General features: G+C 53.0%; 4 protein-coding genes and 1 long non-coding RNA gene across 5 annotated transcripts; 2 read left to right on the top strand and 3 right to left on the bottom strand.

Annotated features, from left to right (window-relative positions):
• Positions 1-518: 518 nt before the first annotated feature.
• RPS19BP1 (ribosomal protein S19 binding protein 1) lies at positions 519-3,915 on the top strand. Its single transcript, XM_024579299.3, has 4 exons — positions 519-640; positions 807-935; positions 3,090-3,187; positions 3,441-3,915. The coding sequence occupies exons 1-4, from the start codon at positions 589-591 to the stop codon at positions 3,573-3,575; spliced, it is 414 nt and encodes a 137-aa protein (XP_024435067.2). The 5' UTR covers positions 519-588; the 3' UTR covers positions 3,576-3,915.
• A 2,979-nt stretch (positions 3,916-6,894) lies between these two features.
• On the bottom strand, positions 6,895-9,119 carry ATF4 (activating transcription factor 4). The gene is made up of 3 exons (XM_053919596.2): positions 8,813-9,119; positions 7,898-8,217; positions 6,895-7,795 (listed from the first exon to the last, which is right to left on the bottom strand). The coding sequence occupies exons 2-3, from the start codon at positions 8,123-8,125 to the stop codon at positions 6,968-6,970; spliced, it is 1,056 nt and encodes a 351-aa protein (XP_053775571.1). The 5' UTR covers positions 8,126-8,217; positions 8,813-9,119; the 3' UTR covers positions 6,895-6,967.
• A 54-nt stretch (positions 9,120-9,173) lies between these two features.
• On the top strand, positions 9,174-25,457 carry LOC112321683 (uncharacterized). Its single transcript, XR_002976561.3, has 3 exons — positions 9,174-9,429; positions 21,801-21,859; positions 24,609-25,457. It is a non-coding gene; the product is annotated as an uncharacterized lncRNA (long non-coding RNA).
• On the bottom strand, positions 11,455-17,893 carry MIEF1 (mitochondrial elongation factor 1). The gene is made up of 4 exons (XM_024579156.3): positions 17,750-17,893; positions 16,741-16,918; positions 16,275-16,537; positions 11,455-15,673 (listed from the first exon to the last, which is right to left on the bottom strand). The coding sequence occupies exons 1-4, from the start codon at positions 17,891-17,893 to the stop codon at positions 14,867-14,869; spliced, it is 1,392 nt and encodes a 463-aa protein (XP_024434924.1). The 3' UTR covers positions 11,455-14,866.
• MIURF (mitochondrial elongation factor 1 upstream open reading frame) lies at positions 23,449-25,602 on the bottom strand. The gene is made up of 2 exons (XM_045186895.2): positions 25,477-25,602; positions 23,449-23,689 (listed from the first exon to the last, which is right to left on the bottom strand). The coding sequence occupies exon 2, from the start codon at positions 23,659-23,661 to the stop codon at positions 23,449-23,451; it is 213 nt and encodes a 70-aa protein (XP_045042830.1). The 5' UTR covers positions 23,662-23,689; positions 25,477-25,602.
• Positions 25,603-26,642: the final 1,040 nt, after the last annotated feature.

The following is a 26,642-nucleotide window of genomic DNA, read 5'->3' as shown; positions in this document are numbered from 1 at the left end:
ACAACCTCATTGCATGTTAACATATTTTTATGAAAGTAGTTGTCTTTTCCAAAACAAAACAGTGTGAAAACATATTTTCTGCGTTTTCTCAAAGGTCTTTAATGTCTTGGCTTAATGAAAGACAGCTGAATTCTCATGCCGCACTCAATCTGTGCGATATGTCGCTTTGGTTGGCGTATATGAAAAAAAAAAAACCCAGCTCAACATTCTTTTTCGTAGAAATTGAGAATACTAACACCGCGCTCTGTCCCTGGCTTCGCCTACTACGGAGCGGCCAGACCGGAGAGGTCTGACCGACCGAGGTAGGCTAGTCGTGAATGGTTTCCTGGAGAAGGCGTGGCCTGGCGCAGGGAGCGGTTAGGCTGGGATTGGACAACAGATGCGTCCTTCTGCGCGTCGCCCCCGCCCCGACTCCCGCCCCTCTGCCCTCTAGAGTAAACCAGCTAACCTAACGCCTGCGTCTTAACGAAGGCGGTCACTTCCGCCCGCCCACGTCGGAACTTTCCGTTCCCGCTCGGGTTTCCGCCGAGACCACACGAGCTACAAGACGGAAGTAGCGTGGCCGTGTGGGCGGGGCTAAGCGCAAAAATGTCCGCCGCCTTGGTGCGGCGGGGCTTGGAGCTGCTGGGGGCCCCCGAGGGTGAGGAGAGCCTGCTCGGTGGCTGCCGGCGCGGGCAGGGGGCGGCTAGGGCTAAGGGCGGGATCCCGGAGGGTGTGGAACGATCCAGTCCGGGCTTATCCCGGGTGGGATGGGAACCCGGCGCTTCCTCCGACCCAGGTCCGTCCTTCTCTCTCTTCCCCAATAGCCCCCCAGGCCGCGCCAGGCCAGGCCAAGCCGAACGGGGCTCCAGTGAAGCGGGCCCCGAAGGCGAAGGCGACCCAGGCCGGGAAGCTGCGGAATTCGGCCAAGGGAAAAGTGCCCAAGTCGGCATTGGGTAAGCTCAGGAAGGGGCTGGACGTGCTACCCCCAGTTGTCGGGGTCTGCGGCCTGGAGGAAAGGGTACTTGAGGCAGGGCTTAAACGTTCGTCAGGCATTTCTAGAATACCTACTGGGCGCCATGCGCCGAGCGGAGTCCCGGTAACACGGAGTGAACGAAATACATCGTCCCAGGTCTCGTAGTGTGCAGCCGTGCTGGGGAGAGAGGCATTAAAGAGCTTCAAAGTCAGACCTGGCTGGTGTGGCTCAGTGGATTGAGTGCCGGCCAGCAAACTGCAAGGTCCTGGGTTCAATTCCTAGTCAGGGCACGTAACCTGGGTGGTGGGCCAGGTCCCCAGCTGGAGGCACCCAGTATTTCTTTCCCTCTTTCCTCCTCCCTTCCCCTCTCTCTAAAAATAAACAAGATTTTTTTTATAAATCTTTTTTAAATAAAGAGCTTCAAAATCAGCTAAGTTTGATGAGGGCTTTGAAGAAGACCTGTGCTCTGAGAGGGAGTTCAAATAAAAAGCCAAATCAGACTTCTCTGAGGAAGTGACATTCAAGTCCAGATCTGAAGGAAGTATAGAGTGGACCACGGGGAACAGTGTCCTAGAGAGAACGGCATATGCAGAATCCAGAAGAAGTTTGTTGCCTTTGAAAATTTGAAAGAAAGCAGCTGGGTAAAGGTGGCGTATAGTGAACAAGGGTCAGAGATGGAGCATTTAACAGTTAATAGTCCGTGCCTGGCACTGTTCTAAATGCTGTACAAATCTCGCTCTTTCAATTCCTCACAGCAGCCTCGAGGGCTGTACAGATGCACAGGTGGCAGCCACGCGGGTGTCTTCAGAGCCCTGCTCTTACCCATTCCGTTCGGGTGGGAGGTGCTGTGACCGGGGCCTGGCGAGGGTGCAGAGATAAGAGAACTGTGCAGGGGGAAGACGGGTGAGGAGGGAGTGTTGATGGGCTGTAGTGGTGAACTGGCATCGAGGATGGGGGAGGAGGGAGACACAGAGAACAGAGCCCAGTTTCTAAAGAGCATCTTGAGGGACGCGGTGCCACTTAAGGAGATGTAGACTCGGGGAGGGGCAGGATGGTGGGAGGATATGGGGCAGGAGTTGGTGAGCTCCTAGGGTGTCTTGAACCCCAGGGCCTGGTGCGTAAAAGGCGTTCAGGCGTTTGTTAGAATTCCCAGAAGGAAACAGCCTAAGAAGAAATGTGAAGGCAGAAAAGTGAGACCCATTTGAGCAAGTGAGGTTGGTGTGCAGAGCAGAGGACGCCAGAAATGCCCTCATCCAGCCCAGGCCTTGTCCTGTAATTGCTACCTCATTGACGAGGGAGGGGACCCTCAAGCCTCAGGGGCCAATCTAAAGGACACCTCTGTGGCAGCCACCTCTGTAAACTAGATGTCACCTCTTGCCTGGATGATTGCAAAAGCCTCCCATCTGGTCCCTAACCTTCCACCACCCCCACCACCCACCTAATCTTGTATTCTGCACAGCAGCCAATGGGACCCTATAAAACGCTGTCAGACCCCTCTCTTCTCTGCCCCACACCCTCCTGTGAAGCCCAAGTTCTTGTGGCTCCCGATGAGGCCCCCCGTCTTCCTCTTCCACTGCTCTTGCCTCCCTTTCCAGCCATTTTCTGTTCTCCAGATGCATCAAATCACACCTCTGCTCCAGGGCCTTTGCAGAGGCTGTTCCCTCTATCTAGAATGCTCTTCCCGCAGACATACGCTCTCCCTTGAGTCTTTGCTCAAATGTCATCTTACTGAGGCTTTCTCAGACCCTCAGGTTTAGAACTGCAACCCTCTGACCTTGGTATTCCTCATTCCCATTTACTATAAAACATACCGCCCTCTAAACGCTGTTTACCGCCCCTCTCGCCACTGGCACGTGAGCTCCCTGAGAGCAGTGTTTGCCTTTTGGCTTCCTGCTATATGCTCAGCATCTAGACCAGTGCCCGACACACGGTAAGCACTTAGGACATGCTTGTTAAGTAAGTCACTTGAGCCTCAGGGAGCCAAGGGGGGCGTTCAGCAGGATCTGTATGGAGAGGCCAGGCTATTGCAGTAGTGGAGGGAAGGGACACAAAGCCTTTGGTGGGGCCATGGAGGTTGGGGGTGGTGCAGGTCAGGGAGTGACTGAAATGCCGCCACTTTGCCCACCCTCCACAGTCGAGTTCCAGAAGCGAGAGTGCCGGGGCTACCTCGGAGTGAACCTGAAGTTTATGACCAGTGAAAGGAGCACCGTGCCTGAGTCCGTCACCCAGCAGGTTTGTCAGGGATGGCTGTGAGAAGGAGCCTGGGCATAGGGCATAGGGCAAAGGCTGGGCCACCCCCAGGCTCCTACCTTGCTGTGCTGTGAGGGTTCTCCCCAGAAGGGCTGGGGGCAGAACAGGGAGGTGGGAGGCTGGGCCAGGCCCTGCCCTCCGAGGGACAAGTGTGCAAACCAGGTGAGGGGCAGCACTTGGCCAGCTGTGCCAGGGTGTGCAGCTCCCTGGTATCCTGACTGCCACATGCCTCCAGATCGTGCGCCAGAACCGGGGCCGCAAGGCCTGTGACCGGCCTGTGGCCAAAAAGAAGAAGAAGAAGAAGGCTGAGGGCACCGTGTTCACTGAGGAAGATTTCCAGAAGTTCCAGCAGGAATACTTCGGCAGCTAGGCTCCCAGAGGGCGCAGTGGGACAGGCACTCATGCCCAGCCTCCTCCTCTGGCCGCACAGCCACTGCTGGCCCTAGGACCCACCAAGTGCAGCGTGGGCCAGGGTGACTCAAGGCAGCCCTGGAGCTGAAGGCAGGGGCAGGCTGGAGTGCAGCTGGGGAGCTGGAAGCCTGAGGGAGGATTTCAACTCAGGCCTGGGAGGAGCAGTCTCCCTGCCAGAAGGGAGCATTTCTGTTTGGTTTGCTGTGGAGAGGCCAGTTCCTGGGCCCTCAGGGCCACACTTCTAGGATGGGGGTGGCTGCTGGGTCCGCTTCAGGGTTCTAATAAATGTGAGCCCAAGACCTGTGTGTGTGTCTGTGTGCTGCGGTTTGACTCGCAGGGTATCTGTCGTCCTCTATGGCTCAAAAGGGCCTTCCTTGTCTCCTGGCGTGGTTCTTAAGAGCCCCAGCACAGGCGGCCAGAGAGGTCACTTAGTATCTGCTGACAGCCCAGAGGGGAACCCACCTCAGGGGTGGCAGCCACAGCTGCCAGGGGCTTTGCTCCGTGGGCCCTGATTCAGGGTCCAGGGAAGAGGGGCACTGTCAGCCCATTTGCCCAGGCCCTGTGCTCTTGTGAGATGGGTGGGGGGTATGTGTCAGAGGCCACTTTTTTAACTCTTGACAGGAGTTGGGAGAGTGGTAGGGTGATTCAGGTGGTGACTCCCAGAAACAAGGTTTCACACTCAGGTCTGTGCTCAAGCAGAAAGGCAGTGGGGGCTGGGGGCTGGGACGGAGCCCCTTCCAGCCAGCATGGTGCCTGGCACAAAAGTGCATTGATCAAATAAATGCACGGGTGTCAGTGTGGAGGAGACAAGTCCTAGAAGCCAGGGCCCCTTGGAGGGGTTGGGGGCCTCCTGGAGAAGAGGGCCCTGGACACCTTCAGGCAGCTCTCCTACCTCTTCCCTGCCAGCAAAGGGCTCCATCGGCCATGGCGTTGTCTGCTGGAGGATTTCTGAAGGGTCCCCCATGGCTGGAATAGCTGGGAGTGAGTCTGCCAGCTCCACAGGGGGTTCTTGTGTGCCAGGGGGAGGGGCTTCCACAGCCTCACCCACCGCCCTGGACGCTGTGCCTGGCTACTGGCCAGCTTTCCCTCCTGAACAAGGGCAGGAGCAGCCACAGAGCTGGATCTGGCCCTGTCTGCGGGTGGCCTCCATCTGAGTAGCAGGAAGCAGGCCACCTGGGTCCAGGCTGAAGAGGGTGCTGTGACTCCACTCGGGTCGACCTACCTTCCTCAGATGTGCTGGCTCTGAAAAAGGGAGCGGCTGGTATTCTGCCTCAACTTCACACCCCTCCTCCCTTCAGCTGAGCCTCAGTGAGCCCGGTGGGGAGACGGCTGTGAACCTGGGTGTCATTGAAGACTTTCCCTTCCTCTTTTAAGCAGCTTAGCAAGAGACTGGCCCAGAGCCCAGAGCTTGCATCAGAACAGGCTGACCAGCCAGAGCTCTAGGGCCCTAACAAGGACACGTGCCATTACCCAGTCAGCACAGGTTCCTGAGCCCTCCCAAGGGGTATAGAGCCACAGCCGCCTCCTGGACCAGAGGAGCAGGGTGGTGTCCGTGCCCCTTTGTGTGACTAACATCAGTCTCGTTCACCCCTGAGATTACGGTCTAACAGGTCAGGGGGCATTTGGAGGGGTGGTTAGAAGGTGGTGGGGTTCCAGGGGAGGCTGGTGCAGGCTCTGGAAGATGTGTCACCCTGGTTGGGGGTGGGGGGGGAATGTGGCTGGCCACAAGTCCCAGGACCTGATGACTGAAGATCTGGGAGGAAGGGACAGGGCCCAAATGAGAGTTTACACACTGGAGGTGGCAGCCTGCCCCGGTGGGGACGTGAGGGATGTAAAACATCTGGGAACATGTGTCTCAGGTGGTTTTTAACAGCTGACAGATTCAGGGTGCAGCTTCAGTTGACACCGTCTAGGCTAGTAAATCCCTATGAATTTCAGTTAAGCTGTTTTCATGGGTGACCAGGTTGAGCTCAATTTCTATACCTGGGTATATGGCTCCCCCGCCTTGAGTGAGGCTCATGGCCTTGTGGGTAATTTTCCTTAACAGGTAGGACCTCAAAGATCACCAAGTCCACCTGGCTGGTGGGGCTCAGTGTATTGAGTTCCCAGCCTGGGAACTAAAAGGTCACAGGCTCAACTCCCAGTCAGGGCGTGTGCCTGGGTTGCAGGCCAGGCCCCCAGTACAGGTGTGAGAGGGAACCACACACTGCTGTCTCTCCCCCTACCCCTTAAAATTAAAAAAACCACCCACCCACTCATTTCAGGCTGCCCACCTACGATTCACCCACAGCACCCCTTCCAAGTGGGCTAGTTCCTCAGTGTTTCCAAGCCCTTCAAGAAAAAGGAACACCCCCGAGTTTACCCCTCTGCTCACAAGCCCCCTCCTTGAGGAGCCAGGTCACCTCACCTTCACCTGGTTACAGACCGGATCCATGTCTGGCCATCACAAGTGACATCCTCATCCCAGCCAGGCTCCAAGGCACCTACGTTGACATTGTAGCAACAGTCTGTCCCAGGAAACTGGTCCCAAGGACATGAGGTGATGTCCCCAGGATGGGCCCAAGGAAAAGGAAACATCTGCCTTATCTTACACTAGGCCAATCCAGTCCGAAGACCAGCGTTGCAACCAGCAGCACGAGCAGCTTCCCTTTGCTGCTGCCTGCCCACATCTCTGGGGATGGCAGTCTTCTAGCTGGGGGACCCTGACCACACAGCTCCTGCGAGGAAGTACCAGGACTGCAGGACTTCCTTCCACTCCCCAGTTCTCAAGGTTTCTTCCAGCAGAAACCAGGAGCTGTTTTTGTCTGAATGACCAGCTCTTCCAGGAAGAGGCCTCTACTTGGAAGAGTAAAGCTCAGAAGTAAAACCTAATCACCAGTGCGCCCAGCTCAAGGCCAATGGGGCCTGCCTTAGGTACTTCAAGACAGCTGTTGGCAGAAACCCAGACTGAGGAACAATCTGAAACAAGTGGAACCCGGCCGTCCCTCCCAGCCACCCAGTTCCCTCAGGACAAAGCCCCAGTTTGCACTAACCAAGGACTAACCTAAGCCCAACAGTTCAGATGTGGGGAAACCACCCAGGAGCCTGCTGCGGGGGCTCGAGCGCAGCCCTTCCAGCCAAGGGCCAACACAAGTCCCCAGCGACCCTGCCCTATGGCACGCAGGGCCCGGCCCAGCTCTCTGGGATCGATCCGAAGCACGTCGAGCTCCCCCCACCCTCCGTTCAGAGTCTAGTTCCAAGGCACTCACTAGATCAGACACAGCAAGTCTGCACAGTACTTTCACTACAAAATAATTTATTACAACACAGCTCCAGCACAAGCCGCCTATATACAAGCACACACTACCCTAACTAGGGGGCCCTTTTCTTTCCCCTCGCCTTGCGCACCTCTTCTATCAAATCTTTCAGATACTGTATCTCCTTGGCCAACGAATCTGCCTTCTCTTTCAGAACCTCATTTTTCTTTTCTAGCTCTTTACACTCACCCGTGAGGGCCTCCTGCTCTGCCCTCTTCTTCTGGCGGTACCTAGTGGCTGCCGTCTTGTTCTGCTGCATTTTCTTCAGCTTTTTATCTAGTTTTTCACCCTTTATTTTTGCTGCCACCACCTTCTCTCCAGGAGGGTCATAGGGTTTGGGGCGGGCAGTGCCACACAAGGCATCTGGGGACAGCAAACTATTTGGAGATGCCCTGGAGGTAGAGGGACTGTGCTGCGGGGAGCCCTGGTCGGACTCTGGGCTCATACAGATGCCACTGTCATTGTCTGAGGCAGCTTCCTCCTCCTTTATGCACTGGGGGATTATGATAATGTAAGCAGCAGAGTCTGACTTCCTATCTCCTTCAGAGATATCGACTTCACTGCCTAGCTCTAAACTAAAGGAATGATCCAGAGTGGAGGACAGGGCCACTGGGGAAAGCGGACAAGGTTGCAGTAAGGTAAAGGGAGCAACCTGGTCAGTTTTTGGTAAACTTTCTGGAAGATGGCCTATTGGGTTCACTGCCTGGGGGGGCTCCTTATTAATCTCCTGGTTTAGGGGGTCAAGGAGATCACACGAGTCTTCCAACGTGGCCCAAAGCTCATCCGGCATGATTTCCAGGTCATCTAAACCTAACAAGGCATCAAAATCAAACTCGTTGAGATCCATTTTCTCCACCATCCAATCTGTCCCGGAGAAGGCATCCTCTGCAAAAGATTTAAAAGGATGAAATAAAATCAACCAGATGCACCAGGCAACAAGTTCCCATGACCAGATCGTACCGGAAAGGTAAGGATGGGCACTCACCCCTTGCCGTTGTCTGAGGCACCTGACCAACCCATCCACAGCCAGCCATTCGGAGGAGCCCGCCTTAGCCTTGTCGCTGGAGAACCCATGAGGTTTAAAGTGCTTGGCCACCTCCGGGGAGTCATCTAAGAGACCTAGGCTTTCTTCAGCCCCCAAGCCCGACTGGTCGAAGGGGGACACGAAGTCCCCCACCAACACCTCGCTGCTCAGGAAACTCATCTCGGTCATGTTGTGGGGCTTTGCTGGAATCGAGGAATGTGCGTAATTCGAAAGTGTCTTTGTCGGTTACAGCAATGCTGCTGCTGAATGCCGTGAGAAGCCTGCATAGGAACCAGAAACCAAGTCCTATTAACGGTCAGTTGGTCAGGAAATTTCATCTTTCTACTCCTGAGGCAGGACGGGCAACCTCTACTCCCCCGTACAGAATCGGAAACACGTGGCCCCAGAGCCATCGTGCCGACCTTCCCTGTTCCCTAGGTCAGGCCGCTCAAGATGGACGCCCTCCGAGCTCGGCCATTCCTCAACCGGCCACAAGAGGAAGGCGCCGCTTCCTCATGCCCAAATACGGCCTCGGCCACGCTGCCTCGCCCTCGCCCCCGCCCCCGGTGACTCACACCGCGCTGGCCGCCGCCCTGCCGCCATCTTTGCTCCTGCCACGTTTCGCAGGGGCGTCAGGCGGGACTCTCGCGGGCCCGGCGGCAGACCGCCGAAAGCTTCTCGCCCCGGAGCCAGGCCGCTCTCCCAACTGAGACCTAGCGTCTCCGGAACACCCAAACAGCGACCACGCGTGCCCGAGCGCTCGTAAAACCGCGCCCCCCTCCGCGACACCGCCCAGCCGCAGGCCGCGCCTGATTAGGTCGCAAGCCCTCGCCGACCCAGGGGCTCACGGCCAGAGAGATCCGACCCCGTACTTACGCCATGGCTTAAGCCGCTGGGGGGTGCCGCCGCAGAGCCTGGTGCTGCTGCTGCCGCTGCAAAGGCCAATGCTGCCGCAGGCACTGCTGCCTCTAATGCGCCATGGCGGCCGCGGACTTGCGGGAACGGAGGAGGGAAAGGACACACTCGCACAAACACTACATCTGGAGACGGAAAAAGAAATGGCCGCAGTTGCTTCACCACGGGTCTTTTATAAACTTCCCTAAGGCACGCATCACAGAGAAAATCCTTCCGCTGCGGCCACGTGACCTCCACCACCCACTCATTGGTTTTCACCTGTCAACACCCTATCGTTCCCAACCAATGACTTTTTCCTTCCGGGCGTAGCTCTAAAGAGAATATGAGTTATTTTCAAGGCCTCCCGAAAGGAAAGACGCACTACATTACAAGGCTTCTAAGATCAAAGAGTCACACTTCCCTATGCCTCTAGAGAGCGCGGAAGGATCCACCAGACACGCTTCGCTTCCGGTGTTAGCTGAAGGGCAGGGGAGCAGCCTCTCACCCCAAGAGAAATTTCCATTATGAAGTTCGAGGCCGCCTTATTATCGCGCGAGATGCCAGCGGAGAGCGCGCAGCGAGCTGACTGGTCAGATATGGTGAGTCACATATACCTCGAGTTTGGATTGGCTCAGGCTCCGAGGTGGGTGGGCTGTTCGGTGACACGCCCAGGGTCCGCGAGCGAAGGGGCGGAGTTGCTGATGCGTTTCCAGCTGAGTCTTCTGTCATCTGCGTGTTCCTCTTGGGGGCACCCCTCTGCAGTGCCTTCCGCTGTCCGGCCTGTAGCCGGCCTAGATTGGCTCTAAGCTACTGAGTCCCAAATAGTGGCGTTAGACCCCAGCCCCTGCGGTCGCTATTTGCCCCCTCTTAGTGTAGCTACAACTAGGGACCAGGTTCCAGCTGGAAGAGGAAACTAGGCAAAAGGAAATGTCATGTCGTGTGCGATTTCACCACATGGAAGCCCTTCAGTCGCTGAAACGGAAGACAGGACCTCAGGCGGAAGATCACCTGATCCATGCCCACGTACCAACAAAGGCCAGCTCTCCGTTCTTACTCAACTCTACGGTTGAGAGGGGAAGATGCATAATCCTGTAATCCAACCTACTATATTTTCACATGCCCATTCTACTAAAATGTTTGCTAGTCTGTTAAAATACGCAGTCAATCACAGGGGAACTGCTTTTGGTTTATGTAAGTTCAGTTTCTCTAAGAACAAGGAGAGATGTTCAACTGGGGCCTTTCACTTGAGGGTAATTTCAGCCAACTACCAATTCTGTAACTCCCAGGTGTCCACCTCGTAGAAAGTCCTCCTAATGGCCCTGCGAGGAGAAAAACCCAGGCCCACTAGCGGGGGTTCCTGTGCTTGGAAGCAGCTGTCCAGGTCAGGGCCAGCAACTTGCTGTCTACTGGGGAGTTGTGAAGAGTGCTGAGAGCCCTGGTCTGGTAGCTCGGTTGGTTAGAGCGGCCTCCCAATATGCCAAGGTTGCGGGTTCGATCTCCAGGCAGAGCACGTACAAGCTGCAGCCAGTGCAGCAGAATGCATAAATAAGTGGAACAACAACCCGCTGTTTCTCGCCCTTCTCCCTAAAATCAACGTTCTCTTTAAAAAAGTGCTGAGAAAGCTGTGTGCCATCCATCATTCCCCTGCAGAGTCAGGCCGTGCAAGGACGGAAGCTCAAGATTTGTCTCCGTTCATTCGAGTGAGTCATACAAGTATCATGAGGGGCTGTGCTGTGCTGTGAAAACATTTGGGAAGCACTGTCCTAGGTAACTGCCTGCACTCACTCACTTCATCCGGCTTGATCTCTTCTCAATGGAGAACAGAGATCTAACAGAGTGACGTGTCTTAAGTCACAGAGCTCCCGGTGAAGACAGTATGCGGCGGGGATTAAAAGACAGATTTTAGGGGCAAACCCAAAAGAATCCTGGCTCTTCCATTTGTTAGCTGAGAAGTTTTGGTTAAGTAACTCACTCATTCTTGCTGAGTTTACTCATCTGTAAAATGAAGCTATTGATGCGTAGTATCCTTATCCTTAGAATGAAGTAAAATCATTGATGTGTAAAGCGCTGAGCAAAGCACCTGGTACCTGGTAAGTGCTCAATAAATGATTAGGGTTAGAATTCAGGTCTGCTGACCCTGGCCCCCGGTAGCTGCCTCCTCATCCTCAAGTACATCATCCTGCTTCCTCAGAGGATCCCTACTGTTTACTGAGATGAAGCCAACAACTGTCAACAACCGGTATACGCAAAGCGTACGTACTGGATGCTGGGACGTGCGGTGTTTCTTTCCCCTTGAGGAATCCCCAGTATGGAGATACGCAGCAGTTGTCCACTCCTCAGTCTTCCCGGGGCGTAATGGGGCCCCGTGCGGCATGCCCTCTTTTTGCTGTATGGAGAGACTTGTCAGTGCCTCCTGAGGGATGACCACGCAGGTGGTTGAGAATTAAAGTAACACTGCCCCAGTTTTGACACTGCAGAAATCATGCAAGAATGACTTCAGCAGCAGTTTGTCCCACCCATTCTATCATGGAGACCCAGATCAAGCACTTCAGTGTTCTCGCTGAAATGAAGAACCAGTACACTCCTGTGGGAAAAGGCTTCATACCACACACAAAAGTCAAAGCTGTTGGAAAGGAGGCTTTTATTTTGTTCTTCCCATGCCATGGAAGGACACCGGGTTCCCCAGCTCTATTTCCTCCCCCAAGGAGAAAAAGGACAGCAGTTCTCGGGGTCTCGGGGCTAAGCTGCTTCTATATGGAGCTAACCAACACAGGACAGAAAGACTGGCGACTGATTCCAAATCTGCCAGCCAAACATACCAACGGCTACTGAAGAGCAGGCCAGTGACTGGAAGGCAAGTTGTAGACTTGGCATCGGACCAAGAATTTAGACTACAAGGTGATCAAAATGAAAAGGTCAACAACACATTGTATACAGTTAACTCCAGAACCCCCGTGTCTGGTACTTTGGCCACTTAAGAGTCAGCAGTGTCTAAAAGGGCGACAGCCTCCCAGCTCTAGTCCTACGTGTCTCTTTGGCCTTGAGTTTCAGCAGGAAGGGCAGCGTTCTAACAAACCTTGTGACAGCAGACATTCTCATCCAGGGTCACAGTCTCAAGATGTACTGTGGCAGAGGGCTCAGGACACATGCAGGGACCCCTACGTACAGAAACCCCGTGGGGCCTCTCCAGGGCCTTTGGATCCTGAGGCCGATTCCCATCAAAACCATTTGCGCTCTCAACTTCAGTGGAGTACAACGGGGCAAACTCAGCTGATCTGGAGGGTCCAAAAGTGGGCCAAGACCCAGGAAGAAAAACTGTAGGCCTCAACACAGCTTTTCCAAACATGAGCTTCAATCATTTATTTGAAAAAAATAAGTCACAACCTAGTGTATAAAGAAAAATACTGTTGTCCTAAACTCATTTTTTTAAGGGAGGGGCAACAGGGAAAACAAAAATACACTTTGGAATTAATCAGAATGTCAAGATGGAGCATTTTTTAAGCATTAGGCTAGCTGTGTGGTTTGCTAACCTAGACAGTGTAAAGAAAAAAACAAAAAACCAAACCTCAGATGGAGAAGTAGGACCTGATGCTATTACATCAGAAAGGCGGGAGTTACTGAGCAGAAACGCAGACTGGCAGGAGAGGCACCACATCTTTCCCCAAAGATTAAAGGTGGAGGGGACAGGACATTCCCTCCTCCTCCCTAGAATCTGGAAGGCCTTGACTATCTTCCACGTTTTATGGTGAGGCTTGCTGAGTTGGTCAGCAAAGCCACCAGGGCAGGGCATCCACTGCTGCTAGTTCTGGAGACTTCTAAGAGGTTCTTGCTTGTGAAATGACAAAGTTACGGATTTTGGTTTTGTGAAACACAGTTAAGAGGCACAGATGCCCTTAGAAAGATGCTCTTTAAGAGAGGAGATAAACTCAAATCACAATTACCCTTAGCTTTGATAATCTGGGACTTGATCTTTAAAATCTTTTTTTGAGCTTGGGAAAATTACAGGTTTTATACTAGACTGGGAAAGCCAAGTCCGTTATCTCGGTGAATGACCCACGCCCTGGCAACACCTTTTCAGCCCACCCGCCTCCTGGATGCCATGCCAGGCAGGCAGCACCTCACTCAGGGCAGCACCTGGGTGGAGAGTTTCTAAAAGTTCAATTTGATTCTGATGAACAGCCAGGCTGGATCATCTTTTTCAGGGTTCTGGGCTTTATACTTTTCATTCTCTCCCAACAGCCTCATACAAACAAAACCACCACCACTTAAGGAACCCTTCCATACATGTAAGAGGCAGGAAGATTCTCTAAATACAGCCAAGGTTAACCCCAGCTCTCAACCCCCTAATCCATGACAGAAAGGGAACAGGAATCTCTACCCTAAACTCAGAGGGTAGCTGAGGCTCCAATACTATTCATAGAGCCATTGCTCGCTGCTGTTGCTGGGAAGGAATGAGAGTGAGTGCTACAGAGAGCTTCCCCAGAATCACTGATTGGAGAGGTAGTAAGAATAGAAAAAAAAAAACCACCACCACTTCATGGGAGTTGAACAAAATACTGGGTGGGCAGATCAGGAACAGAATTATCATATCAGGCTCATGTCATAAATAGGAAAAAAAACAGAACAAGCAGCACTGGCATTGTGTATTAATCACTCCTCTCCCCCTTCAGGACACTGTTGACATTGCACTAAATAGTGCGATTTTAGCAGCAGGAAACAAGGAGCATAGGAAGTCCCCACCTCCCTCTCATATGTGTTTTATCCATGTGCACTCTTCCTAGGTGGCACCGATCTCCCCAGGTGCTGGGCAGAGACAGGACTGGGGGTGGGGGGTGAGGTCCGCGCACATTTGCTGGCCCTTTGCTCTGGAGGTGCCTGGGGAGCTCAGCACACGGCCGTCCCGCACACCTACAGCAGATGGTCAGCCTGTGCCTGCTCTTGCTCAAAGGCAATGTCCTAGGAAGCCAGAGCCTGATGGGACAGAAGTGCAGCCACCGAGTACCCATGGGTGACTGGATCTTCCAGCTGACCTTCTGCCGCCTGTCAAGCTCCCTTCAACCTCTCCAGCTGAGACTGCGTTCTTGAAGGCCTCGTCCTGATTGCCAATCAGGGAGGAAGGGGCGAACAAGAGCGCGCATGCAGAGGCGCTGCCCGTGCGGTGCCTTCCCTCCCTGGGCTGTGCCTGGTCTGTGCCTGACTCCTGCACAGTGGCGGTCTGGACCAGGAGGAGGCGCAGACGTCAAGCACACCAACCCTCTCCAGCTCTCCCACTCTGCACTCTCACTGATGGCACCGAGAAACACAACCCCCATGACATGGCATCGGTTCATCTTGAGCCCTCAGTCCTGTGTGGGCCACTGGCAGTGTTCCCACGAGGGGCCTCCTCAGCATGGCAGGTGCAAGCAGGTCAGGAGATTGGGGGGATGGGCTTCTTTTCCAGGAACCTGGGTCAAAGGCCAACTCTTGCACCACGTCAGCGCCAGGTACCCTAAATACTGCTTGAGCACTCTCTGCAGAGTTCAGCTTGGAAATGTGAAATTATAACTTCAGTGACATTCAACTAAAGGCAACATCTGGATTAGGCAGGTGTGTTCCAGGAAAGGAGCAAAACAGAAGGTGCAAATGAGAGGCAAAGGGAAAGGAGAGGAGACACTGAAGAGAAACAGGCCAAAGGGCAGGGCAAGGCAGGGCAGGGCAGGGCAGGGCAGCCACGAGCAGAGCACCTGGGCCATGAGCAGAACACCAAGCGGTTTCAAAAGCATGGGCCCGTGCTCTACCTTCTCAATTCATTCTAGAAAATCAGCCTGGAGCAAGGGGGTGTGGAGCAGTAGGGAGCACAGTGTTTGGTAACAAAAATAGAAAGAGCTGGGCTTGAGAAAATAGGAAATTAAGCGATGTCATTCTAATCAGCATGAAGTGACCAGGGCAAGACAGGAGGCACCTAGGGACCCCGTGAGGCACCAACTGTATAGCCAAGTGTTTCTAACAGAGGATCCAGAGCCTGACCGCCCCACACCCACTTCGGTCTTCACCGCCCTACGTCTGCAGCAGCACCTCCGGCTCAGACAACGAGCAATAGAGAGTGTATCCCAATTCATCTATTTCTTCTGGGGTGAGCTCTGCAAATAAGTTCACTTTGGGGTTGAGGGCACTGGGCAGGACCCCGGCCTCTAGGTACCTGATGAGTCCCCGCAAGGCCTGCAGGAATCGATCAGCCAGCATGTCGGGAGACCAGTCAGCCTCCTCCTGAGCCAAGTGGAGGATGACATTCGTGAGCTGGCTGGCAGTGAGGTGGCCCAGAGCCGGAGTGGACTTGCAAATGGCCTTGAGGATCTTGAGGCACAGAGAGCGGCAGCCGGAGTCAGCCTGGTCCAAAGCCCGCAGGCGTGCCGTCTCAGCAGGACGCAGGCTCAGCCGCCACAGGTTGTCATACTGGGCTAGCCGGTGCGGTCTGGCCACCAGGACGGTGTCACCAAGGGTCACTGATGGCAGGAAGTCAATGACAAGATGTTTGTCGTGCTCATACTGCACTTCCAGGGTCAGGGCCTCTGGGGGCGGTGCCGGTCGGATCACATAGTCCAAGAGGGACCCTATGGCCGGCCAGTTGATGGAGCCGGCCACGACCTTCTCAAACGTGTCAGCCACGGTCTTTGGGGAGAGGTAGCCCCCAACCACACAGCGGTCCCAGTAACTGCTGCCACGAGGAAAGTACTCCGGGTTCTCACGGCGGACCAGGAAGAAGCCAGGGACGTTCATGATGGTGTCCTCGCCAGGAATGCACGACCACAGGTTCTGCTCCAGCACGAGGGGCACAATGAGCTGGATGTGGTCAGCTGTCACCACCTGTTGGAGAATTACAAAGGTTTTGAGGGATTTAACGTGTTCAAGACAGCAGCTTCCCCAAACACGGGTCTCCACAGAAACCCATCTTGTGTTCCCCCAGCATTAAAGGAAACCAGGAATCCTGTCAGCCTTTGAGTTCAGACAGAGAAATAGCGAGGACCAAAACCCAGGCCCGTCAGACCCCAGAGCCCGCGCTCATACCACATCGTCTCGGGGCGCAGAAGCACCAGGACACCCCAGTAAGCCTGAAGACCCAATAAGAGAGAAAACTAGGAAGGAGAGACAGGGCAGGAATGGAGGATGGAAGAGGCCTCTTACGGTTTCCTACACGTTGTAAGTATGTCCACAAAACAAGAAGACCAAGATGAATTCAATAAAAAAACTAAATAAATGAGATCTATATCTAAAAAAACCCCAACAAACAAAACAAATAAAGACTCCAGCCATGATCTCTAAATGCTCCCAGGGAGCAGAGTTCAGAGGCAGTGAGACTTCAGCCTCCCTGGCAAGCCTGGGACACTGACCCTTTATACCGACAGCACCACTGAGAAGCATCGTGGTCAGGACCCAACCCTCCCCTTCGTGAGAACCACCTGTTTACCTGCAGGTCATCATAGAGGCTGCCACTCAGGTACATGTCCCGAAGCGGCATGTCAGGCAGCTTGGCCCGCAGGAAGCCCCGGAGCTCGGCACATATGTCCACGGCAGCTTGCTTGGCCCGAGCCTGCTCGCCGGCAGGGATGGCGGCCCGGTTCCGGTAGTAAGTGAGAAGTTTCTCCTGCAGGGACATGCGGAGTCGTGACTTCTTCAAGTCTACCTGGCCCTTCCTGGCCAATGGTTTGGGCCGGGGTGGGCAGAATGTATCTGCCAAGGCAAGAGAGAGAAGCATGTCAGCCTTTCCCAGGCTTGCTCAGCCCAGGGCTGCCTCAACCCCAGAAGGGCCTTGGCACAAAAGGCAAATGCTGGCATGGTGCCTGGCACCTATGTGCTCAAGAAACATTTGCTGAATGCAGGAGTAGGACCGGGAGCCCCCAGAGAAGGCCCAGGAGGGGCAACAGGCCTCTCACCGGCGTCGAAGGCCGAGGAGTCTGTGGGCAGGGTCTGCAGGGAACGGCTCAGGCCTGTCTTCATGTCCTTGTTCAGCAGTCGGGGGGAGCCCATCCAGTTCGGTTCTTCCCAGCTTCTCTTCCCTAAATGGCTCAGGCGGGTGGGGCTGGTAGGGGCACTGATCGCCCGATCGTACATCTGCAACAGCAGAGAGGACCCCACATGCACCTTCCTTCCTGTTCCCTCCTTCCCTTTGCCCTCGTGAGTTCTAAACCACTATTTTTCAATACCTTTGTTTTATTCTAGATTACGAATACTTTTCTCCATGTAGGAAATTTCAGGAAATACGAAATGATACAAGCAACAGATTTATTCGTAATGTCACAGCCCAGAGATAAATGTTAATATTTTGGTATATTTCTTTCTGGAAAAAAAAAATGATTTAAGGAAATAATATCCTACTCTACATATTCTTTGGAAACCTTACTTTTTTCACTTACGACTTTTATTATTTCCCTGTATCACTAAAAATGCATCAGTGTTCAACATCACGGTACACTTTGCCACAACTGTAATGGTGAACACTGATTCATTTATTTAGGAAATGTTTACTGAGTGGCTACTGTGTGCCAAGTGCTGTTCTGGGCACACAGAGCAGAGCACTAGACAAAGGACCTCCCTGCCCTTGCGGAGCTTTCGGTCTAGCAGAGGGGCGCAGACAGCACATAAGCAAGTTAAACACAAAGTATGCAGAGAGAGAGAAACGTGGAGGACAATGAAGTAGGAAAGGGAAATGGGAAGCACCTTATGTGGTGGGGGTGTTGCTATTTAAAATAAAGTAGTCAAGGAGGGATGTTTTGGTTATTTACAGTTTTTTTACTCGCTGGGATAAAATTTTACTGACTGAACTGAATTCTCTTAAGGTCTCGTCTAACTACACCGAATGACCACGTCGTGTTCCGGGCCAGCTGCACTCTGCCGAGGCAGCCTCCCACCTCTCCCACCCCGGCCCAGGCTGTAGGCACTTACCCGCTTGACCGCCAGTGTGGCGATGCCCAGCATGGCTGCTCCACCCACCCCCAGCACCAGCCGGGCATTGGAGAGCACAAAGTCAATGGCCGTGCCGATGCCATTGTCATCCTTCTTGCTTTTGCGCTCGCCAGCGCCTGCCATTGCTCACCTGAGAAAGAAGGCAGAACACAGCCATCACCACCTGGGACCTCAGGAACTGTCCCTCCTGCCCCCCACCCCATCAGGCCAGTCCCTGGGCAGTGTAGCAAATCTCCCTGCCTCTAACACTGCATGCTCCACGGTCACGAGAGAGACACCACGTCCCAAGATGTATTTGGATGTAAGTGGGAACCAGTCACACTTACTGTGGGAGAACCTCCCCACTAATCTACTGAGATTACAGAAAGCATTAAGCTTGTATCAGTCCTTTCCCGCTGTAGGGTACCCCACCACGCAATACAAGTCTCTCCCTACCCCTGCCCGACCTTACAGTGCAGACAGTGTTTTGATCCTTTGGCCACTGCTTCATGGAGGGTTAGATCTGAGAAGGTCTAATCTAACAGATTAGAGGAGGCTCATCTTATCACACTGCATCACTTCATACTAGGGAAGTGACCTGCTAGAGGTCCCAGAGAAAGGAAATGGCAGAGCCACCTCCAGAACTCTGGGTTCCCAACTCCTACTACAATGCTTTTTCTACTGGATCATATTTACCCTTACCCAAATCAAACTCTCCCTAGTCCATGTACTGTCTGCAAAACAGCAGCAGAAACCCCACAAAGTAACACGGACCAAACACCCTGCACACACATGACTACGAGTCCACCCGTGACAAAGGTCCACAGAAGAAAATAACCCTCATGGATACTCCCACTGGAAAAATGCTGTTCCCTGGGGCAAGAGTGCAGGGTGACTACCCCGGGTTTGGGTGAGGCTGGCACTGAGAATAAACAGAGGACGCTGTAGACTTAGCTGTTAACTGAAAAACAAGCAAAAACCCCACCTGCTCACATGCACTTGGAACATGAACTAAAAATGTACACACCTAAAAGGAGTCTTGGGCGCAACACAGAAGAGGCTGGCCTCCCGCAGCCAGCTCAAGCAAGGCCAGCACACACTTGCTCCCCGGCAACGATGCAGTCATCCTGACTGAAGCTCCCCTAGTCCCCAAACAAGCTCGTTTCCTCTGCAGTTAGAAGCCTGGCCCAACCCAGGTAAAGGATGGCAATGTGGTTTAGACCTGAACACTGCTCTCAACACCACTCCTGTCTTCTACCCCGTGTCCCGCACACCAGGGTTACACAGGGACAGAGCTGTATGCCATTCAGGATCCGGTACCGGCGCGGGCAGCTACAGAGACAAGGCCCTGGTGCACCAACAGGGTGTAAAGTAACATTCTTTCTACACCTTGTTACAACTGAGATTGCTAGTTTCACAGCTCACATTTGCCTATACCTCTGCACCCCCCAAAAGGAGAAGAAACGTTTCTGCCTCTACTTATTCCAGCAATTGCCGAAGAGTGGCTGACAAGTCCAAAGACATTTTCTTCCCTAACTAGAGTTCACAACCTTGGTGGCACTTTTCTTTCCTCCACCTTTTACAGTCAACAGAAACTTCACATTAAGTAAAGTTATCCTGGGACGGATAAGACCACTCGGCCAAATGAAAAATAGTCCCACTTCAAATGCACAGAGTAATAAGCAAGGCCAAGGAGAAGAGTTCAACTTTGTATTTACAGGTGGGGGTCAGGCAAGAATGCCTGTCATCCTTTTTCCAGTGGCCGCTGAGACAGAGACAGGACACATCAAACTCACTCGGCTGAGGAAGAGTAATCCAATCAGGATTGCAGTTCCCACACATAACAATGACCACTGTTTTATTTTTATAAAAACGAAAGACCCTTTACTGGTCTATTTACAGTAGGGAGAACTACTGGACGGGGGCACCCTCTAAGTGGTCCTTGGATGCCATGCATCCAAGTAGACCAGAAGAGCGCGTCCTCCTTCCAAGCAGAAGCCAGGGCGAGCCTCCCTGGGCTGCTTCATCCTTGGCCCATGTGATGTGGTGACTAGTAAGAGCAAGGCGGTGATGTGGCAGAACAGAAGAGACCTGGGTTTTCAAGTCAGAAATCCTGAGATCGAGTACTTGCCCTGGAGCCCTGACTAATTAGCTGGGTGACCTCAAAGGCGTCACTCAACCCCTCAGCTACGAAAAGGGGATCATGACACCTGTGGCCTACATCATAGAGGTGTGGCGAGGAAAAAACATCTACTAAAATTCTGTATGCGAACACTTTATAAACTGTAAAAGTACTCCAGGAATGTGGGTTGATGATTAAGTCTTTTAAGATTTCCACCTACAGCAACTGTAATTGAATAACAATAAAAATTTTTTTTTAAAAAAAGGGGGGGATTACAGGAACTACTATAAAGGATACATGGACAAAATCAAGGGGGAGGGTGGAGGTGGGGGAGGGAGGTGGGTTCAGCTGGGGGGTGGAAGGATGGGGAGAAAAGGCAGACAACTGTAATTGAATAACAATAAAAATTAAAAAAAAAAAAAGATTCCCACCTATGGGACAAAAGGTCAGCTTCCAGAAGGTAGGTAGTGAGCAATCCAGACTGTCCCACTAAGTTACATCTGACCTTCTGAGACAGAGGTAAGAATGGCCTCTAAACCCTGCCTGGTGTGGCTCAGTGGATTGAATGCCAGCCTGCAAAGCAAAGGGTCACAGGTTTAATCCCTGGTCAGGGCACATGCCTGGGTTGCAGCCCAGGTCTCCAGTTGGGGGCATGGAAGAGGCAAACACACATTGATGTTTCTCTCCTTCTCTCTCCCTTCCCCTCTCTATAAATAAATAAATAAAATCTAAAAAAAAAAAAAGAATGGCTTCTAACACTCATACTGATGCTATCCTGGGCTTGAGATCAAAACTGTTTAATTGAGCAGGCTTGTGAGAAGGCTTCCTATCCTAGTGCAGTATGTTCCTCCCATCTGAGGACCTGGTGAGCTGGACGAGGACACAGTAGTATCCACGAGCTCCAGCAGGAAGATGTAAGCTCTTATTTTAAAATTTAACTTGTTCTAACTGAAACAAGTTAATGCATATCCACTGTACATCCTCCACTCGGGTTCTGCTGCACTAGCCAGCAGCCTCCTAGGAGACAGGAACTCCACCCGGCAAGGGGCGAGGGGCCTGGCGCCCCAGTGCACCGAAGAAGGAGCACTATTGTTTAATGGGTACAGAGTATCAGTTTTGCAAGATGAAGTTCTGGAGATACTACACAACAATCTGAATACTCTTGGTTTGGGGTTTTTTTGCCATTTTTAAAATACAACATTTACTGCTTAGATGATTTGATACAGAACAGCTTTTCTTTTCATTTTGAATCTGGAAGTACAATACAACTGAAAACAAAGAGGAACAAACAGCACCAAAACCAAATTTGTGGTTCTGTTCATGTGGCATAAACAAGTATTCTTAACACTAATGAACTGACTGTACACTAAAAAAGGGCTAAAGTATTTGAGAGAAAGAGCACCGCCCTGGCAGGCAGGGTGGGGATGGAGAATCCGAGCGCTGCCAGCATTCAGGAAGTTATTTAACGGGCCTCCTGTGGCTTCCTGGGGTGGCAGCACAGAACTATGAAAACTCCAACTTGTTTGCTTGGAAAAGTCATGCGACTCAAACATGTCTGGCCTGAGTACACATGAGATCAGCTCACATATACTGAGTGTGTACCGCGTGTAGGACATTAGTGTCCTTAATCTTCACAGCAATCCCATGAGGTCAGTCATATATTGTTGTCTCCAATTTTCAGAGGAAGAAACTGAGGCAAAGGTTAAGTAACCAGCCCAGGGTCACCATGGCAACAAGTTGTGCAGAGATTTGAACCTGCAGCTCATGCTGCTGGGTAGTAGTAGTTTACAGGGGCCCCACAAGCTCCTTGGGGGGGCATTTTGCCTCCTTCATTGCTACCACCCAGGGCCAGCAGTGTTTGACACACAGTAAATATCTGTTGCATAAATGAGCTATTAACCCTGTGGCTTTTTTTTTTTTTTTTGGCAGGAGTGATTGCAACCTGTAACCCAAAGACAGTCGAAATAGATCAGGAGCACAAAGACTCAGTAAGTTACTGCTTCATTCCAGGCCCGCCACCCTTCCCTGTGCAGGCAGGCCCCCACGGGCATCCACCCATCTCAGCCCTACACTGCCAAAGGCTGGCCTGCCAGTCAACTTAAGTGGCTTGAGCAGAAACAAAAGCCATTACATAAGGTTCCTCTTCCTGCTTTCCACCCAGCTGGCAAGCCTCACAACTCAGCCCTCACTCTTTCTCCTTCTCCTGCCTCAGCCAACTGGTCACCAAGCCCCCTGCGGTACGTGCTGTATTTCCGTGCGGCCACTCCACCCCAGTCTCATCTGGCCGGCTTTGCTGCCCCTCAAACCCCTCACCAATTTATTCTCCAGGCTGCCACTGCCACGACCCCTCCCCCATGACATTCCGCCGCTTACAAAGCTCTGATGGTCCCCCTACTGTCAGATGTCACAATCTCCTCAACAGGTCCTTCCGGACCTGGCCCAGCCTCAACTCCAGCCACCTGCCTTACAGGTGCATCATTCTAGCCAAGCCAGACTCAAGTTTCCAGACTACAAAGTGCAGTTTCCACCTCCGCCTCTGCTTTTTCTTGCCCATCTACTCAGCAACCTTCTATTTCTTACCAGGCAGACCTCAAATGTCCTCTTTTCAACAGCTACCCGTGATTCCCTCTACCACCTCCCACCCAGGGCAGTGATGTTTTTATCCTTTCTGTAAGCTGTGTACCCAGTCCTCTAACTCAGAGCTGCTCACACTGGAATCACTTCCTGTTGACCCCATGTTAGACCAGTCCCTCAATGGACTGCATCTCTCATCCCCATCTCAGAGCCTACAGAATGCCAGCACCACACAAGGCCCCCTGGAAAAGTTGCTGGGTCAAATACAGTCATTAGGTTATTTTTCGTGGGACTTCTTAGTAACACCGGTATCGAGAATACACAGAAGGAAAACCACTTGCAAAGTAATTCTAAGTGCTGTGTGAGCGCTGTCTCACCGAACTCTCATAATAACCTAAAGAGGTAGATACTATTCTGTCCATTTTACAAAGGGGGATACAGAGGCCTGGCATGATTTGCTCTAACCCCACAGCTTTTAGCAGCAGTGCCAGCAGGGGAACCTAGACGCCGGCCTCTAGCATCCATACCCTACGTTATTACATATTACATATTACAGACGATTGTAACAACATACAGTTATGTCTGGAGAATGTGGCCAGTCCCACAAGATAACTGAGGGCACTAAGCAATGAGGCAGCCTGGAACTGAACCCTAATAGTTTTAACCAATGTCTCTTCTAAAATTTTATGTGTAAACTGTTCTATTCGAAATGGTGAACAATCCTATTCTGGTGGGGCTTGAAACTCAGGGCCCAGTTTTTCTCAGTAAGGGAACATACTTCTGTTAATGCGTCTACAGTTTCTCCATTGACTTTGAATGAGTAAAGGACTTCGGTGACAAAAGAAAAGGTCCGCTGCGTCACAAAACAACAAAACCTATAGTGACAAGGGTCCACCTACCTGCAGCTTCTTACCGCATCTGTGAGGTGGGGGTGGGGGGAGCAGGGGTGTCTACAGAAGGCACCTCTGCCCTCCTTCCCTTGGAATCAGGATGGGAGAGGATTCTAAATAATCCCTCCCAGTTTGCTGTGGAGGAAGACCAGGCCCTTTTCCAGCTGCCTCTCCCGGGCCTCAGGATCCTCTAGCTTCTGATTTTTCCGGAACTCACGGCGGATGGAGGCAAGGTAGAAGTCCCGATCAGTGTAGCGCAGCTCTCGGCCCTGGCGCAGCAGAGCCCGGTAGAGACTCAACACCGCCTCTCGGCTCCATGGGGCCATGGGGGACTGGCAGGGGCTGGGCGTCAAGCTATAAGCAGAAGGGAAAAAACAGAGCCTAGAATCAGAATTAATAACATAAGAGCCTATAGAGACTATCTAAAATTCAAGAGTTCTTAATCTAGGTCTCAGAGACCCCCAAGGCCACGCTACAACTGAATGACAGGGCGAGGGCTAGACCCCAACTTCTCAATCCCCCCCGCCCTTCATGCTGCAAGTACAGGGTACACTGAAGGGCCCAGGGCCTGGAAGCCGAACTGCCTAGGCCTGAATCCTGGCTCTGCCACTCACCACATGACTTTGGGCAAAGAACTTACCCCCTCTAAGCATCAGCTTTCTCACTTGTAAAATGGAGATGATGTCATGTTAGAAGTACCTACTACATAGTTTTCAGAACTGTGTGAGATAACACATGTAGAGAACCTGTCACGGGACTTCACTACAGGGATCTAAACGGGTTGAAGACAAGGACTCTCAGCCATACTTGAACCCTGGCATCACCACTAGTGAGCTGATTACCTTGGGCAAGTTTCCTAACCCCTCTGTGCTTATTTCAGCTTCTCGTCTGTAAGATAAGGATTAAAACTGTATCCTGCCCATATGGTTTGTATGAAGATAAAATGGGTTAAGGCATGTAAACGCGTGTAGAACAGCACTTGGCACATGCTAAGCACTCTAACAGGGACAGCTGTCACTACTGCCACTGAGCCTGGTGTGTACGGGCTCAATGAATCCTAGATTTAGTTCCACAGAAGCTGCCACCATCCTCCTTCAGTGACAACAAACCCTTTCACAAGTACGGAGTAAATTGAGTAATGTGGGTAAAGTGCTTTGGGTAAAATGGGTAAAGTGCTTTGTCCCATTATCATATTTAAATTAAGGAACCTAGGAAGTGGCCAGGGCTCATTACCGTAACAGTGAACACTTACTGTTTACTGCACACCACGCAGGGTCTAAGCACGGCCTGCATCGCACTCTACCAACAACCCCAGTGTCGTCGTCACCCCCACTTTAAGTGGAGAATGAAGCTCCCGGAGGGAAGTAACTCGCCCACGGACACAGCTGCAAAGACGGGCTGCACCCCTGACCCCAATTCTGCCTGCCTCTGGAAGGACGGTCAGCACCGCGCTGGGGCCTTACCACGCGGCTCGGCACTTCTGGGTGCTCCACAAACTTTCCCAGCACAGCGCCTGGCCCCTAGCAGGAGCTCAAACACGAAGCTGAACAAAAACGGCAATGCTCACAACGTCCCTGCGTGAAGAAGTGCTCGCCCCCGTTTCAGAAATAAAGTAAAGAGACTGAGCGGGAGAGGTCTTTGGACTTTAAGCCCACAGTCAGCTAGCCATCACTCCGGCCTTGCTAACTTCCTGCGCGAGCTTGAGCCAGCTACTGTCCCTGTCCCCTTTTCTTCAACTAGAGAGGAGCCCCCTTCCGCCCCAAGGGCCTCCCGGAGAAGGGGAGATGAATCCAGAAAATCAACAGGGGAAGTGCTTTATGAGGTGGGAAGCGACTGTCAGGCAAGGGCTGTCTGTACAGGGTCTCGCGGCGAGTGGACGGTTGAGTCCCCGCAGGTCCCCAGGTCCTCTCCCGACCGTGGGGAGGATCGGGCCGAGTCGGGGTGGGAGACCCAGAGACTGGGGTAGGCCGGCTCGGGGCACCTGAGCGGCTTCGCAGGGAATGCTCAGGGAGGGCTGGGGTGAGACCCCCGGCGCCCAGGCCCGCAGCCCCGGCCCAGGCCGGGTGCGGGGCACCGGCCACCGCCCTGAGAGGAGACTCGGGGGGTCCCGGCCGCCGGCCCTCACTCCTCCCCGCACTCACCCGCGGACCGCGCGCTACCACTCCTCGGGATTCGCCTCTCGCCCGGTACCTCTCCCCGGGTCACCCACCAACATGGCCCCTTCACTTCCGGGACACGACCTTGCGCGCGGAGCCGAGGGGAGGGACCGAAGGGAGTTTGGAGGCGGACGGAGGCGGGAGGACTTCCGGCCTTCGCTGCCGCAGCCTCTCTCCGGGCGGGGCCGGGAGTTTAGTCAGGCCAAGCTCTCACGATCGGACCCTGCCCACAAGCCTCAGCCCCGCCTCCTGAGTGACGTCACCTGAGCACGGCCGGCAAAGTGCGCTCACGCCCCGCCCCACTGAGGGCCGCGGGGCGGGGCGTGCACCCCGCAGAGAGGCGGCGCGCGAGCGCTAGGGCGGTCGGGTAGGCCCCCAGCCCGCCGCCGGTCTGCTCGAGTCACTTTTCAGCGGTTCAGGCCAGACCGTAGCACCTTCTGGGAGGGACCGTGGGGGTACCTACGGGAATTCTAACACTAATAACATTCCCAGCCATAGTTTTCAAAGCTCTTCCAAGTCCATTTTCTCAGATCGATGTCGAATCTTTACTTTCCTTCATGCTGTTCCAGCATCCCAGGCCCCTTGGCTCCTGGCAAACTCCTACCAAGGTCCACCTCAGATGTCACCTCCAGGAATCTTTTCCAGCCTCTTCCTTGCCCGTCATCCAACACACTTAGGTGCCTCCGTTGGGCCCCACAGAAGTGTCTGCATACTAGTAGGGTTCTTAACCTGGTCAATGACAAAACAGTTATTTATTGGCACCTGTTATTTGCCCAGGCACTGTATTTTAATATGCACTGGCTTCTATGTCTCTCACCAGCTTCGAAGGCAGGAGCCATGTCTTATGGAATCTATAAGACATGGATTGTCTAAACCCCTCCCCCAGTGCCTCACTGGATGCCCAGCTCCGAGTGAAGCCAAGGAATGTTGGGTTTTGGAGTCCGGCCCAGCTGGCTCCCAATTCCAGCTTCACCGTTTAAGGACAGCTGCCCTCTGGCAAATTGCCTAATCTCTCTCAGCCTGGGGCTGTTGTGAGGATTAAAAAGTATCTAGCATTCAAGGAATAGTTGCAGGAGGCAGGAAACCCTGGTTGAGGGTCTCTATCTCCTGTGCACAGCACTGCCACAGGCATTGCAGGGAACAGATCAAGC

Source organism: Desmodus rotundus, chromosome 3 (genome assembly GCF_022682495.2).
Source record: "Desmodus rotundus isolate HL8 chromosome 3, HLdesRot8A.1, whole genome shotgun sequence".
NCBI lineage: Eukaryota > Metazoa > Chordata > Mammalia > Chiroptera > Phyllostomidae > Desmodus > Desmodus rotundus.
The sequence above is the reverse complement of the archived record's forward strand: the minus strand, read 5'-3'. Positions and strand labels throughout refer to the sequence as shown.

Excerpts from the sequence above, each read along its gene's own strand:
- MIEF1 (XM_024579156.3), bottom strand. The coding sequence starts at position 17,893 with ATGGCAGGCGCTGGCGAGCGCAAAAGCAAGAAGGATGACAATGGCATC. Across the intron at positions 16,919-17,749 it reads CCACACTGGCGGTCAAGCGG|ATGTACGATCGGGCGATCAG; the intron begins GTAAGTGCCTAC and ends CTGCTGTTGCAG. Across the intron at positions 16,538-16,740 it reads CTCCTCGGCCTTCGACGCCG|ATACATTCTGCCCACCCCGG; the intron begins GTGAGAGGCCTG and ends TTGCCTTGGCAG.
- ATF4 (XM_053919596.2), bottom strand. The coding sequence starts at position 8,125 with ATGACCGAGATGAGTTTCCTGAGCAGCGAGGTGTTGGTGGGGGACTTC. Across the intron at positions 7,796-7,897 it reads GCCTCAGACAACGGCAAGGG|GATGCCTTCTCCGGGACAGA; the intron begins GTGAGTGCCCAT and ends TCTTTTGCAGAG.
- MIURF (XM_045186895.2), bottom strand. The coding sequence starts at position 23,661 with ATGGCCCCATGGAGCCGAGAGGCGGTGTTGAGTCTCTACCGGGCTCTG.
- RPS19BP1 (XM_024579299.3), top strand. The coding sequence starts at position 589 with ATGTCCGCCGCCTTGGTGCGGCGGGGCTTGGAGCTGCTGGGGGCCCCC. Across the intron at positions 641-806 it reads GCTGCTGGGGGCCCCCGAGG|CCCCCCAGGCCGCGCCAGGC; the intron begins GTGAGGAGAGCC and ends CTTCCCCAATAG. Across the intron at positions 3,188-3,440 it reads CTGAGTCCGTCACCCAGCAG|ATCGTGCGCCAGAACCGGGG; the intron begins GTTTGTCAGGGA and ends ACATGCCTCCAG.